The sequence below is a fragment of the Marmota monax genome, unplaced genomic scaffold (genome assembly GCF_021218885.2).
Source record: "Marmota monax isolate L192 unplaced genomic scaffold, Marmota_monax_Labrador192_F-V1.1 WCK01_AAM20220418_F8-fsc00026, whole genome shotgun sequence".
Classification (NCBI taxonomy): Eukaryota; Metazoa; Chordata; class Mammalia; order Rodentia; family Sciuridae; genus Marmota; species Marmota monax.
The window spans coordinates 804,481-818,575 of NW_026693108.1; the positions used below are offsets into that span (position 1 = coordinate 804,481).

Consider the following 14,095-nt stretch of genomic DNA (forward strand, 5'->3'; position numbering starts at 1 on the left):
AGCAGTTTCTGCGGCCGCACCAGGCTGAGGCCCTGACCATTTGGTTGCAGAACGGCTGAGCCTGGAAAACACAGGAGACGTCCGGCAGTGTGCCTTCAGTGCCTGTTCTTCCTGGACTGATCCTGTCCTCGGGACAGGCATGCAGGTGGGCTCCTGGTTCACAGAAGACAGTGACCATGCCGAGAGCAGAGGCTCAGTGGACCTCCAGGAGCTCTGGCCGGATGCTGCTCCCAAGGTCGGCTCATGGCTTGGGGGATTGTCAGGAGTTAGCCTGGCCTGGGCCAGCAGATCTTTCCTGCAGAGGTCCTGACACCAAATACATCTGGCTTTGTGGGTCAGGTCCCCTTTGGCTGGATGGCCTTTGTCCTAGCCTCTCCATGGACCATCGATGATGTGCATCTGAATACAGCTGTTGAGAAACACAGCTGGCAGGCGTAGCCCAGGCCACGGCGGACTGGGCACCCCTGGCCCACTCTGAACCAATGCCGCAAGACACTACCATTACTGGCGCTGTGCTCTACGGGAGGCGGAGAGGTAGCCCCACGCAGGTGGGTGCCGGTCATGTCTGGGGTCAGCCACCCTCACCTGGGCTCAAGGGGGCCAGCTGGCCAGCCCCCTGTCTCCCTGTTGGTTGGTTCCTATTCTCCCCGTCAAGGCCACCCGTGGCCTGAGGCTCACTGGCCCTGGGGTAGCAGGAGTGGAACTTGCTGGCTCCATCCCCCTGGGCACCTGTGTGCGGGGCGGCAGCCTCACATCAGAGCACTCGTTCTTCTCGACCACCTCCATGGGGAGCGCTCCTCTCTGTAATGCTGAAACGTGGAAGAAGAGGCCACCGGACACCAAGGGTCTCTGCGACCTGCCCAGACAGCCCCGGGATGCAGGAGTGGAGCCAGTGTGCCCCTGGGCAGGAAGCAGGTGCACCTGTGCCGCACACACACACACTTTATGCTAGAACACGCCCAGGGAGGCTCTGCCAGCCCGAGGTGCTTCGCGTTTAATGGAAAGAGGGTGAGACACCGACACAGAAAGGCAAAGTGAGCCACAGCCCTCAGAGCACCCCCCCCCCTGCCGTGTGTACACATGTGTACACAGCCGTGCAGTCTCAGAGGCAGGGCACGCACAGACGGGGTGCTGGGGGGCCAGGCGGGGCGGCCAGGTCTTCTGCAGCCCTCCTTCAGGACTGCCCGGCACCCTGGGCTGGCCACCTGCCTCTCCTGACTGTCCCTCGCTCTCTGGGCCTCTGCCTTTCTCTCCCTGGCACCAAGAGCGTGGGGAGGGTGGGACTTGATGCAGGGCAGCTCCACACAGTGCCAGTGGCAGCAGCGTCCCCAGGGCAGGGCTGGGCTTCCCCAGGAGCTAGGGGAATGGGGCTCGCCGCAGGATGCCCAGCTGGGGCTTGGAGTCCATGAGCCTGTGGAGCCACTCCGTGTACTGGGAGACCCGGGTGTACACCCCGACATGGCCGGCGGCAGCGCAGCCCTCTCCCCAGCTGACCACACCCGTCAGGTACCACGTGCCTCTGTAGCGTGTGGCGTGGGGGCCCCCGCTGTCCCCCTTGCAGGCGTCCTTGCTGCCGTCCAGGTAGCCGGCACAGAACATGTTCTCTGTGACCACTGGGGAGTCCGGCCTCTGCTTGGATTGCTCCAGGCAGTCCTGGGTCATCAGCCTGGGCACCTCGATGGCCATGAGCTCCAGGGCCGTGGCACCACGGTCCAGCAGCTGGCCCCAGCCGCTGACCCACGAGAAGCGGATGCTGGCCAGCGTGTTCTCGGAGAAGGCCCTCTCCGGCAGACAGAGGGGCACCACGTGGTCAGTGAGGGTCACGGGCTGGTGCAGGCGGAGCAGTGCGATGTCATGGTCAGTTTTGCCCAGGATGTACTTGTCGGGAATGATGACCTGCACCACCCACCGGGCCTGCTCGTCCCCGTCGTCCTCACTGAGGTCATGCTCGCCTGTGGGGAAGCCACAGCTTTCCCACATCAGGCCTGGACACCCCGAGCTCTCGCTCACCTCACCCTCTGGTCAGGAGCCCGTGGGTGGGGGTGTGGCCATTCTGCACCCGGGCACCTGAGCCTCCTCTGGGCCTGGGGGCTTTGCATTCAGGGTCATCCACAGAGCCTCCCCAGAGACGGCGTGTGGAAAGGTGTGGACAGGTGAATCTGGAACCTAGGGTCAAGGGCACCTAAGGAGGAAGTGGGGGACCCCCCCACAACTGGGCGGATGAGAAGGTCCCACTTTCCCAGAGAGCCTCCGAGCCGAGGTCTCCTTCCTCAGTGCCTCCTGCGCCTGCCTGGCCTATGCTCACCAGGATGGTGGCCAAGTGGTCCCGCCAGGGCTGCCCTTCGCACAGGCGTCTGATCAGGGGTTTGGGGGAGTGGGGAGCTTGCAGCCTCAACAGCTGAGCTGGGGTCATTAGAGAAGTTCCCTCAGGACCGCAGCGGGGCAGTACCCACCCAGCACCACGGACAGGTTCCTCCAGCTCCGGATCTTGTCAAAGCAGTGGGCTGCGGACACCACCCAGCTAGGGTCCAGCAGGGTGCCCCCACAGAGCAGCGCCCTGTTCAGCAACAGCACGGCCTGGACAGGAGGTCACATGGTTGCCATGGCCTCCCTGTCCACTGGCTTTCCCCGAGCCCAGAGGGTGCACTGGACTGAGTGGACCCCCACCTGAAACCTGGGGCCGCCACCATCCCTCCCCAGCAAAATGGTGTGGGCCTGACTCTGACAGAGTCCCTCAGGTACTGGCCGAGGACATCAGGGTGGGCTTTTGCTGTGCACCTGCAGACCTCAGGTGACAGGTGACCCGAGCTGGGGAGCACCTTGCACAGTCCTCTGCAGTAGCCTCAGGGCTGCCTCGCTCCCCTTCCCGCCCTGCTCGGCTGGCTGGGCAGGCTGGGCCCCTTCAGTCGTGGGGCCAGTGAGCTCCCACCAAGAGCCCGTGTGCCCTGGGGTGGGGAAGCGGGGGCTGGAGACCAGGTCTGTGTGGGCCTAGGATGTCTTACCTGCCATGGACACTCCCCTTTGGGGCACACCCTGCCCCCCACAATTCGGCCTTGGGGGTTGCTGGCATTCTTTTTTTCCAAAATAGGTATTTTCCCACATGGGTATTCAGCTACATAAAACAAAAGCCGGAGAGGTGGCCGTTTAGGAGGGATGGAGGTGCTCGAGTAGGGGCTGAGAGCACTTGAACCCCGGGGACGTGGACGTGAAGCCACTCCACCGAGGCTCCTGCTGGGGCCTCTCTTCAGGCTCAGGGGCTGCTGCAGGACTGTGGAAGCGGCCTGCCGTGGAGATGGGCAGGGCAGAGGCCCTGCTTCCTGGAACTGGGTCCAGTCTGCCTTTTGCAGGGGGAGAGCTTCACCCAGGTGAGGGGTTCTGTCTGGAGATGAACAGCGCAAGCATGTCCTGGGACCCCGCTTGTCTGTCTCTGCCTGTAGGAGAAGGTCCTGCCCCGTCCAGGCCTGCCAGCCTCGGGGTTTGGGTGCCCCCACTTGAGCATGGCAGTCCATCAGCCTGAGCTTCATTTGGAGGAAATTCCCGTTTTCCTACAAGCACATGCCTTTGGGAAGTTTCGTTGTCCAGAATTGTGCAGCAGTGGGTACAGACACTGTCACTCGCGTCCAGGAACCCCGTGGAGGCCCCACAAGGGGGTGTTACAGGTGGGACAAGGCTTTGTTAGGCTCCCTGGCCCATCTGCCACGGTCAGGGGCCCAGGACCATGTGGTGAGCTGCCCGGGTCCTGTGCTGGGCTCTATTGCACTGGCCTGCCCTCGGGTGGGGCAGCCTCTCTGGCCTGGGCCCTTAGAGGTGGTTGGCACCTAGTGGGAGCCCAGTGTACATCAGGCCATGTCACCTCTTGGTAGGCCAGGGTTGGTGCCTGGCTCCCTGGCATGGGCAGCCACAGCCCCTGGCCTGGTACCTGTGGGCATGCAGGACACTCCGTCCGGTTGCAGAGCGTACCCCTCGTGGCACCGGCAGGAGCGCTTGTCCCCCTCGCGGTCGCTGCAGTATTGCTCACAGCCGCCGTTCTCGTTCACACAGATGAGTTGGGCGTTCTTGTCTGGGACAGAGGGGACAACCTGAGAGGGGCCTTAGCAAGGTCAGTGAGAGACAGCTCCAGTGGCCGCTGTTCTCGTGCTGCGTGGAGGGTGGTGTGCAGTGTGGGCACAGAGCCTGTGGGCAGTCAGGAAGGACCAGACCTGGAGCAGCCTTGCCCAAGGAGAAGCAGGCGGCTTCAGGGGCTGCCAGGGGGTGTGGGTGGCTCCAGGACCATCAGCTCTGCAGGCAGCTGTGGGGAGGCTAAGGAGGGCCTGGGGAGAGCTGGACCTTTTCTGGGGACAGTGAGAGTGTCCACAGAATGGAGACCTTCCCAGTGAGAGGGTCAGATCGGCCCTTGAGCCCGGGCGAGCCAGCTGGACCCTTGGTCCCAACAGAGGAGGGGACCGTCCCTCAGTTTTCCTTGCTGTGGGCATTTTCCATGTGTGTGCCCAGGCTCTGGAGACTCAGCAAGGGCTCACCGGGAGGTGGAGGTCCCATGACAATGTGAAGGATAGGTGGAGGCCTTGGGCTTCCAGGGGCTCCAGAGGGATCAGCCACACCCATGTGACGGAGCCCCAGGGCGCTTCCTGGATGCCAGCTCAGGGGTGCTTCCCTGGTTGGTGACACCACTAGACAGGGTGACTGGAAGCCGGCACCCAGCAGCGGTCTGACTCTGTGTCCTGCACCGTGATAACAAACCCAGTGCTGGAGGATGGCAGAGCCCTGTGTGACCTGGGGGGGGCTGAGCTCAGTGTGACCTGGGGGGAGGTTGAGCTCAGTGTGACCTGGGGGGGGGGCTGAGCTCAGTGTGACCTGGGGGGAGGCTGAGCTCAGTGTGACCTGGGGGGGGCTGCTGAGTTCACTGTGACCTGGGGGGGGGCTGAGCTCAGTGTGACCTGGGGGGGGGGGCTGAGCTCAGTGTGACCTGGGGGGGGCTGAGCTCAGTGTGACCTGGGGGGGGCTGAGCTCAGCGTGACCTGGGGGGGGCTGAGCTCAGTGTGACCTGGTGGGGGGCTGAGCTCAGTGTGACCTGGGGGGGGGGGCTGAGCTCAGTGTGACCTGGGGGGGGGCTGAGCTCAGTGTGACCTGGGGGGGGGCTGAGTTCACTGTGACCTGGGGGGGGCTGCTGAGTTCACTGTGACCTGGGGGGGGGCTGAGTTCACTGTGACCTGGTGGGGGCTGAGCTCAGTGTGACCTGGGGGGGGGCTGAGCTCAGTGTGACCTGGGGGGGGCTGAGCTCAGTGTGACCTGGGGGGCTGCTGAGTTCACTGTGACCTGGGGGGGGCTGAGCTCAGTGTGACCTGGGGGGGGGCTGAGCTCAGTGTGACCTGGGGGGGGCTGAGCTCAGTGTGACCTGGGGGGCTGCTGAGTTCACTGTGACCTGGGGGGGGCTGAGCTCAGTGTGACCTGGGGGGGGGGCTGAGCTCAGTGTGACCTGGTGGGGGGCTGAGCTCAGTGTGACCTGGGGGGGGCTGAGCTCAGTGTGACCTGGGGGGGGGGCTGAGTTCACTGTGACCTGGGGAGGGGCTGAGCTCAGTGTGACCTGGGGGGGGCTGAGCTCAGTGTGACCTGGGGGGGGCTGAGCTCACTGTGACCTGGGGGGGGGCTGAGTTCACTGTGACCTGGGGGGGGCTGAGCTCAGTGTGACCTGGGGGGGGGGCTGAGCTCAGTGTGACCTGGTGGGGGGCTGAGCTCAGTGTGACCTGGGGGGGGCTGAGCTCAGTGTGACCTGGGGGGCTGCTGAGTTCACTGTGACCTGGGGGGGGGCTGAGCTCAGCGTGACCTGGGGGGGGCTGAGCTCAGTGTGACCTGGGGGGGGGCTGAGCTCAGTGTGACCTGGGGGGGGCTGAGCTCAGTGTGACCTGGGGGGGCTGCTGAGTTCACTGTGACCTGGGGGGGGGGCTGAGCTCAGTGTGACCTGGGGGGGGCTGAGCTCAGTGTGACCTGGGGGGGCTGCTGAGTTCACTGTGACCTGGGGGGGGGCTGAGCTCAGCGTGACCTGGGGGGGGCTGAGCTCAGTGTGACCTGGGGGGGGGCTGAGCTCAGTGTGACCTGGGGGGGGCTGAGCTCAGTGTGACCTGGGGGGGCTGCTGAGTTCACTGTGACCTGGGGGGGGGGCTGAGCTCAGTGTGACCTGGGGGGGGCTGAGCTCAGTGTGACCTGGGGGGGCTGCTGAGTTCACTGTGACCTGGGGGGGGCTGAGCTCAGCGTGACCTGGGGGGGGCTGAGCTCAGTGTGACCTGGGGGGGGGGCTGAGCTCAGTGTGACCTGGGGGGGGCTGAGCTCAGTGTGACCTGGGGGGGCTGCTGAGTTCACTGTGACCTGGGGGGGGGCTGAGCTCAGCGTGACCTGGGGGGGGCTGAGCTCAGTGTGACCTGGGGGGGGGGCTGAGCTCAGTGTGACCTGGGGGGGCTGCTGAGTTCACTGTGACCTGGGGGGGGGCTGAGCTCAGTGTGACCTGGGGGGGGGGCTGAGTTCACTGTGACCTGGGGGGGGGCTGAGCTCAGTGTGACCTGGGGGGGGCTGAGCTCAGTGTGACCTGGGGGGGGGGCTGAGTTCACTGTGACCTGGGGGGGGCTGAGCTCAGTGTGACCTGGGGGGGGGCTGAGCTCAGTGTGACCTGGGGGGGGGGGGCTGAGCTCAGTGTGACCTGGGGGGGGCTGAGCTCAGTGTGACCTGGGGGGGGGGCTGAGCTCAGTGTGACCTGGGGGGGCTGCTGAGTTCACTGTGACCTGGGGGGGGGCTGAGCTCAGTGTGACCTGGGGGGGGGGCTGAGTTCACTGTGACCTGGGGGGGGGCTGAGCTCAGTGTGACCTGGGGGGGGCTGAGCTCAGTGTGACCTGGGGGGGGGGCTGAGTTCACTGTGACCTGGGGGGGCTGAACTCAGTGTGATCTGGGAGATGGCTGAGCCCAGTGTGATCTAGGGGGGCTGCCGAGCCTGATGTGATCTGGGGGAGCTACAAGCCTGGCAATGATTTCATATTTATCAGCTGAAAAAATACCTCTGACCTTTGTAACAGCAATGGGAAGGTGACTGTCACCAGCTGACTCACCTCTGGGGATGGAGGCCTATCAGAATTTCCCAGGGCTGGTTCCAAAGGGGACATGGAATCCTGAGACACAGGCTCCTAGACCTCTCAGTTTGGAAGGGGCCTTCAGTGTCTCCTAGAACTTCCCACGGGGGCTGAGACCAGGTGGACCCCAGCCCTGCACAGACTCTGCGCCGGCCCCTCCCCTCAGCCCAGGGCCCTGTCTGCGACCTCCGGGCAGGAGGCCGGCCTCACTTGTCTCACAGTTGCGTCCCTCAAAGTCGGGGAGGCAGAAGCAGACGTAGGACTGGAGCTGGTCCTCACAGGAGCCCCCGTTCTGGCATGGATTCGAGGCACACTGGTCCCCATCTGTGGGTGAGCTGGCATTAGTGTGCCGAAGAGAAGGGCTGCAGGGTGGGCTGGAGAGGGTGCGTGGCCTGCTCACCGTTGTAGGAAGTCCAGAACTGCCTCTGGGGAACAGGAGGAGCCCGTGAGACACCCAGAGGGAGACACCCAGAGGGAGACACCCAGAGCGCGACCTCGGCACCCTCAGGGGGAGCGTGGGCGGGGGTGGACCTGGGCCTCTGTGGGGCACTTGGGAAGAGGTCATCCCTCTGTGGAGGAGGTGGCCTCCTCTGGAGGGGACTTTCTCTATTCCCTGACATGGAGCTCTGGCGGAGGCCACGGGTTCCTCTCTCCCAAGCCAGAACACTTGAGTCCAGTCCCAACTTGGCCTCCCCATCTGTGACCTGGAACCAGACACATGTTTGGGGGCCTCCATCTGCAGACAGGTGAGTGTGCACCCTGGGGGTGACATGAGCAGAGGGGCAGAGTGGGTAGAGGACTTCCAGGAACGGCCAAGCGCTTGGTGGGTGAAAAGCAGCTCCTGGAGAACTTTTGTCCAGCTGAAGCTAAGGTCAGAGGGTGCGGTGGGGGGACAGGTGGGGGGACAGGTGGGGGGACAGGTGGGGGCCTGAAGCACTCCGCAGGAGGGCACAGACCCCTTCGCCCGGAGGGGCAGCTGGCCTCAGCTAGGACAGGAGACTTCCAGGTGAGTGTGAGGTGTGTGGGGGGGAGGGGAGGGCCGTGGGTGTCCGGAGGGCGTGGTGTGACAGGGTGCGCGGCCTGCGAGTGTGAGGCTTCGGTGGGTGTGCGGTGCCCTGGGAGTGTGTTGACCTGAGTTAGCTGGTTTGAAAACCTCATGTAGAGCGAGCTGAGGGCCTGGGGTCTCGGGGGCCCTGGGATTCCTCTGGGGACCCAGGATTCCTCTGGCTCCCATTTTCCTGAGATGTCGCTATAGCGATAAGCTGGAATCACCCCGAGTCCTAGTCTGCCCATCATATCTCCACTTCCACTCTTGGCGAAAATATTCAAAGGGCAGAGTTTGAATGGAGGGCAGGTGGCCAGCCTGCCTGTCCACGCATCTCCATGCCTGACACCAGGAGTGAGACAGCCCTTGGCGGCCAAGCGTGTTGGAGGCGGTCAGGACGCCTCCAGGTTCTTCACACCTGTTCCCTGGGAGGTCCTGGGGCAGAGGGCCACCAGGCCAGCCTCTCACTGTGTCTGTCAGTGGTGCTGAGATGCATGGGCAGCCCTGGGTCCAGGCCAACTTCCTGGGGCAGCCAAGGGACCCATGGAATGTGCCTTTCGAATGACACGTTCCCATGTATAGATGTGTCTGCGTGGTGGGGCAGAGAGCAGGGACATGGTGTGCTGGAGGGCTCCTGGGCCCAGGGAGAGGTGGGGAACCTTGCAGAGGAGCTGAAGCTGTCTTGGAGGGCAGAGGCCCCCGTGGCGAGGGCTGTGCAGGCCGGGGCCCTGTGCGGTCACCTGGCTGGAGCCCCCAGAGCCGCATACGGGAGACACAGCTCACTCCCTCTGCGGCCTCTGAGGCCTCCTGGGCTGGGCCCACACTCACCGTCCTCTCCAGGCTCCTGAAGATCTCGCGGGCCTCCTCGAAGGAGCACTGCTCCTCCTTGCACTCCCTCTCCAGGGAGCCTGGCCGCAGCTCCTCCAGGAGGGAGTTGGCACGCCGCTGCCTGTGGAGGACACTGTGCGCTTCCTCCTGGGTCACGAAGACTGAGAGGGAGCCTGTGAGCACGGCCGCCCCCAACCCTCCAGCCCGTCAGCAACAGGACCGCCTCACTGAAGGGAGCCGAGGTCCTGCTGTCCTGAGGGCTTCCCTACAGAGAGCCACGCGCCCAGGCCGGGGGATCTGAGGTGGGTGGGCTTCTCCTGAGGGCTGGGGACGGCCACATGGCACCGTGTTCATGGAAGCCACTCTCACACACCCTCCCTGTTGAACCTGAATGCCCACAGTTAGGACTTTATCTTAAGGAAACGCTCAGTCTTGTAGAAGCCTGAGCTGCGGGGACTGGGCGTACCAAGTCTGAAGGCCACACCCCGGCACCCAGTGCTGCGGTCACACTGTGCTTAGGAAGATGTGACCCTGAGGGGAAAGATGGTAACATAGCACGTCCTGCCCTCGCCCCTCGGGGTACACGGAAGTATCCCGAGTGTGACGGGCATGCGCGAGTCCTGCTGGGCTTCTCACAGGTGACAGACGGTCCACGTCCCTGTGGCTGGGCTGGGGAAGTGTGGGGAAGGTGTGGGCCGTTCCAGCACAGGGTGCCATTTGCAGCAGAGACAGGTTTGGTGTAGGCCCGAGGCACGTCCCAAGCCACACAGCCCTGGGCGTCCTGACCCCCTGTGCCAGCTCCCCGAGGCTGGGTGCCTGCCTCACACTGGGCCTTCCTGGCCTCTGTGCTGCACCTCAGCTGCAGACCTTTGCCCTCCCCGGGCCTCCCACGCCCCTTCCTGATTCTCCCAGAGACCCCAGCAGCTTCTAGGAGGTGGGTGGGTGGCTTGGGTGGCCTGGGCCCAGGCCTCAGGGCAGGCTGTAAAGGCCTGCACCTCTCTCCTGACGGGGAGGAAGGAGGGGTGTCGAGGCAGAGTCACCCTCACCAGGGTGCAGGTGATCCCAGCAGCGAGGCTTGCGCTGAGTTTGAGGCTTCTCCGGGACACCAGTAGATGCGGGAAGAGTGAGAGGAAGTGCCGGTGGCTGGTGTGGGAAGAGTGAGGCCAGGGAACAGGGGTAGCTGGGGAAGGAGCGGGAGCAGCAGACACAAGGTGCCCCAGCTTGCCACGCATCCGAGGCTTTCTCCCCTGAGGCCTCAGCGCCCGCCATGTGGCGGTGGTGGCAGGCCACCCTGCTCCAGCGCCCCACAGACGCATCCTACCCGGGACCCAGGAGCTCTGCTCTGAGCAGCCCCTCTCCGCTTGGCCAGCTTCACAGGCAGGACCCACGAGCACCCAGGAGAGCACCCTGCTCCTAAAAGTTTCTCGAAAAATGACCAGCCAAGTCTGCCCTGTGGCGCACACCTGCCATCCCAGCGACTTGAGAGGCCAGGCAGGAGGATCACAAGTTCAAGGTCAGCCTGGATGATTTAGTGAGGCCAGTATCAAAATAAAACATTTTAAAAAAGGGCTGGTGATGTTGGACAGTTGTAGAGGGCCCCTGGGTTCAACCCTGATCTCACAGAGAGGGAGGGAGAGAAGGAGGAAGAGAGGGAGAGGGAGGGAGGGAGAGAAGGAGGAAGAGAGGGAGAGGGAGGGAGGGAGAGAAGGAGGAAGAGAGGGAGGGAGGGAGGGAGAGAAGGAGGAAGAGAGGGAGGGAGGGAGAGAAGGAGGAAGAGAGGGAGGGAGGGAGAGGGAGAGAAGGAGAGGGAGGGAGGCAGAAGGAGAGGGAGGGAGGGAGAGAAGGAGGAAGAGAGGGAGAGGGAGGGAGGGAGAGAGGGAGGGAGGGAGGGAGGGAGAGAAGGAGGAAGAGAGGGAGGGAGGGAGGGAGGGAGAGAAGGAGAGGGAGGGAGAAGGAGAGGGAGGGAGGGAGGCAGAGGGAGAGGGAGGGAGGGAGAGAAGGAGAGGGAGGGAGGGAGAGAAGGAGAGGGAGGGAGGGAGGGAGAGAAGGAGAGGGAGGGAGGGAGAGAAGGAGAGGGAGGGAGGCAGAAGGGGAGGGAGGGAGGGAGAGAAGGAGAGGGAGGGAGGGAGAGGGAGAGGGAGGGAGGGAGAGAAGGAGAGGGAGGGAGGGAGAAGGAGAGGGAGGGAGGGAGGGAGGGAGGCAGACTGAGTAGCTGCTCCTCCGTGCACCCTGGGCACTTGGACACTTGCTTTTTGGCAGTGTTACCAGTGGCCGGCAGACGCCTGTCCAGAGCAGAGGCAAGGCTTGGGTGGCCTGGGCCCAGCCCTCAGGACTCGCTGTAAAGGCCTGCGCCTCTCTCCTGGGAAAGCCCTCCCAAGAGGACATACCTGCAGCCAGGGATCCCTGAAGTCCGAGCAGAAAGCAGAGGAGGGTGAGCCCGTGGGAAGCCATGATGAGCTCAGCGGCTCCCTGCTGTGGACATCCAGAGGGGACAGGGGGCAAAGGGCAGGAGCTGGGCGGAGGAGGGGAGGGCAAGGGCGCCTGAACCCCAGGCCAGGAGCGGAAGCCCTGGTGCCCAGCAGGGGGAGAGGACAGGGTGCTGGGGAGAGCCCTGGTTCCTGGCAGAAGTGTGAGTTCAGGCCTGCGTCTGGCAGGGGCGCCCCAGGGGCACTGCAGAATTCAAGGCCCTGGGACCCAGGACAGTAAGTGAAAACTACGCTGTGTCGCAGGCCTTGGTGAGGCCAGAGGACTTGGAGAGGGGCCGGGGAGGCCCAGGCCTCTCAGAGGGCGAGAAGCTGCTCTGCCCGGCACCAAGCCTGTCTCTGCTGCAGAGGGCACCCTGGCTGGGACGCCACACCTCCTCACACTCCCCAGCCCAGCCACCAGCCAGATTTCTGAGGATCAGGGACTTCCTGGGATAAAGCTGGCTGTTCCAGCTGCTCCAAGATCTAAGGTCACCCATGCCTCCTGGTGTCCAGTGGGCCTGGGCTGAACCCTCTGAGGGCAAAAGTCCTTTCAGAGATGGGTTCCTGCTGATGCTCCTTCAGAACTGGACTTCCCTTGGGTTGGCCCTGACTTGACCATGTCCTCCCTGCACCTGTGGTCATCTCAGCCCTCAGAGCAGCTGCTCATTTTGGGATAAAACGCACTAACTGTCCAGCTCAAACTCAACCCCTCCTTTCCCTGGCAGATTTGTGGGGCTGGGCATAGGATCAGATCCTTCATGAACTTGAAAAACAGGCAGATTATCAGGCTCTGATTGCCTTGAGATAGGAGCGATTTATTTAAAGACACAAAAGCTACACTTTAAAAGATGGACAAAAAGGCACCTAGGCACAAAGGAGTGGGGGTCCACGGGAGGAGTGGAACAGCAGCCCTGGGCCTGTCCCCTGTGTGCGAGACCAGTCATAGGGTCCTGTGCCGTGGGTCCGATGTGGAAGGGAGACCAAGCAGACAAGACCCTCAGGGTCCAGGTGGAAACCTCCACTCTTGGGTCCTCAGGAGCCGGTGCTGGGACAGCCACAGGGAGGCTGCCTGTTGTAGCCTGCTCAGGATTGCGCTCTCCGCGCCTGCGGTGGCTGAGCTGGCTCCCTACTCCACCTAGAGGACAGGCTGGCAAGCTTGGCCCCTGGCCCCTGGCCCACGCCCAGAGCCGTCTCCACTGGGGCTCCACTGGGATCTGTCTTCTGCCACGTGCCTTATGGCTAGTTTTCTCATTCTACAAAGACTGCGCTGCTGGAGTTCTGACAGAAGTACCTTAAGTTTGCAGGCTAATTTGGAGGAGAATTGACATTTTGGTGACGTCGGATGCCCCCTCCATAAGCACCTCTCCACTTCCCTAGGCGTTCTCTCCTGGCCTATGGCATGTTGTGTTTTGTCCACAAGTTTCATCACTTGGTTGCTGTTGACATAGCGACTGTTTTCGGTTTGTTACTGCTAGGAATGTCTCTGGGGGTCAACCTTGGAGACTCGGCAGTTCTAACAGCTTCTGGGTTCTCCCGGGTTTTCTAGTTCCTCTCCACCCCCACGCCTCACTTCCTTTTCCTGTTGCAATCCCGTGTTCCCCGTGAAGGACCGCGAGCAGCGGTGGGCTTCCCTGTGTTTTGCCCTCAGTGGGGATGATTCTGAAGGATTTTGGGACACAAAGTTTGGAGGTGAAGATTGTTAGATACACTTTATTAGGTTAGGGAAATTCCCTTCTATCCCTTGTGTAGCCTAACATTGCGGATGACTGCTCAGTAAAAACCGTGTCCTGCACCCCTGCACCTGGCCAGGTTCTCCTTCAGTGTGTTAAAGCCAACTTTTTGAGAGCCCCATGTTTCTGCCATCGCACATCTGTGCCTTGTGGACACCCCTGCTTGGGTGTCATCTGTGCCTGTGCAGGGTGGCGCTGGGGTTGGAGCCCGGCCTCCAGCGGGGAGCAGGGCAGGCACACCTACCACCAAGCCGTACCCCAGCTCCTGGGACTTATATTTGTAACATACTGCTGGGATTCTGGAAGTTTTGTATTCATCTTCATAATTTCATGTTTTTCTTACATAATATCTGTCTTTGTGTACCAAGGAAAAACTTGCTTCAGGAATATTTATATTTTTTGTTTGAACCAGTTTGTGTAAATATCTTTATATGCCTAGAAAACCACCTGGTCTGGTACGATCTGGAGTTTTTTCCAACTCCAATTTAATTTCTTTGTTATTCATTCATCAACCCAAGCATGTTATTTCTTCTGGACTAATTTTTAACAATTTAGCTTTTTAAAAAGAAGTCTCCTATTTTATCTGTTTCCCAGACGTATTAGTAGGAACTTGTTCCTATGGTTCTCTCAATTAAAAGCTGTTATTCCTTGTGGACCAATGGGTCCATCTTGTGAGGTTTTTTGGGGACAAGCCTTTGGCTTTGGTCTGTTTGGGTTTTGTTGTTTTTCCTCCTTTCCTTTTCACACTTCTGATGAGTTTGCTGGACCTACTTTTCAGTTTCCTCAAATGGGTAACTCGTTAATTGTGTCACATAAAGCTTAGATGCAGTTGGCTGTAAAACCAATCTCAGCTGTGCCTCAGCTGCAGCCCTCAGACCCTGGCCAACACGTGGACACCTGTCCAGCTCTAGGGAC

At 62.0% G+C, this 14,095-nt stretch overlaps 1 protein-coding gene across 2 annotated transcripts; it reads right to left on the reverse strand.

Moving 5' to 3' along the window:
- Positions 1–942: 942 nt before the first annotated feature.
- LOC124099670 (coagulation factor VII) lies at positions 943–11,625 on the reverse strand. Of its 2 annotated transcripts, none has more exons than XM_058582713.1 (8): positions 11,373–11,625; positions 10,032–10,128; positions 8,986–9,146; positions 7,323–7,436; positions 3,920–4,060; positions 3,003–3,112; positions 2,454–2,577; positions 943–1,952 (listed from the first exon to the last, which is right to left on the reverse strand). In XM_058582713.1, the coding sequence occupies exons 1-8, from the start codon at positions 11,434–11,436 to the stop codon at positions 1,357–1,359; spliced, it is 1,407 nt and encodes a 468-aa protein (XP_058438696.1). In that variant the 5' UTR covers positions 11,437–11,625; the 3' UTR covers positions 943–1,356. The 2 variants fall into 2 exon arrangements, with proteins under 2 accessions (XP_058438696.1, XP_046310831.1); XM_046454875.2 differs by lacking the exon at positions 10,032–10,128 and adding an exon at positions 7,513–7,537 and having other exon boundaries at positions 11,373–11,616.
- Positions 11,626–14,095: the final 2,470 nt, after the last annotated feature.

What these genes read in the sequence shown, in the direction of transcription:
- LOC124099670 (XM_058582713.1), bottom strand. Translation starts at nt 11,436, where the DNA reads ATGGCTTCCCACGGGCTCACCCTCCTCTGCTTTCTGCTCGGACTTCAG. An exon ending in GGGACGCAACTGTGAGACAA is followed by an intron (nt 4,061 to 7,322) that starts GTGAGGCCGGCC and finishes CCTCTGTCCCAG; the next exon opens with ACAAGAACGCCCAACTCATC. An exon ending in AAGGGGAGTGTCCATGGCAG is followed by an intron (nt 2,578 to 3,002) that starts GTAAGACATCCT and finishes CCTCCTGTCCAG; the next exon opens with GCCGTGCTGTTGCTGAACAG.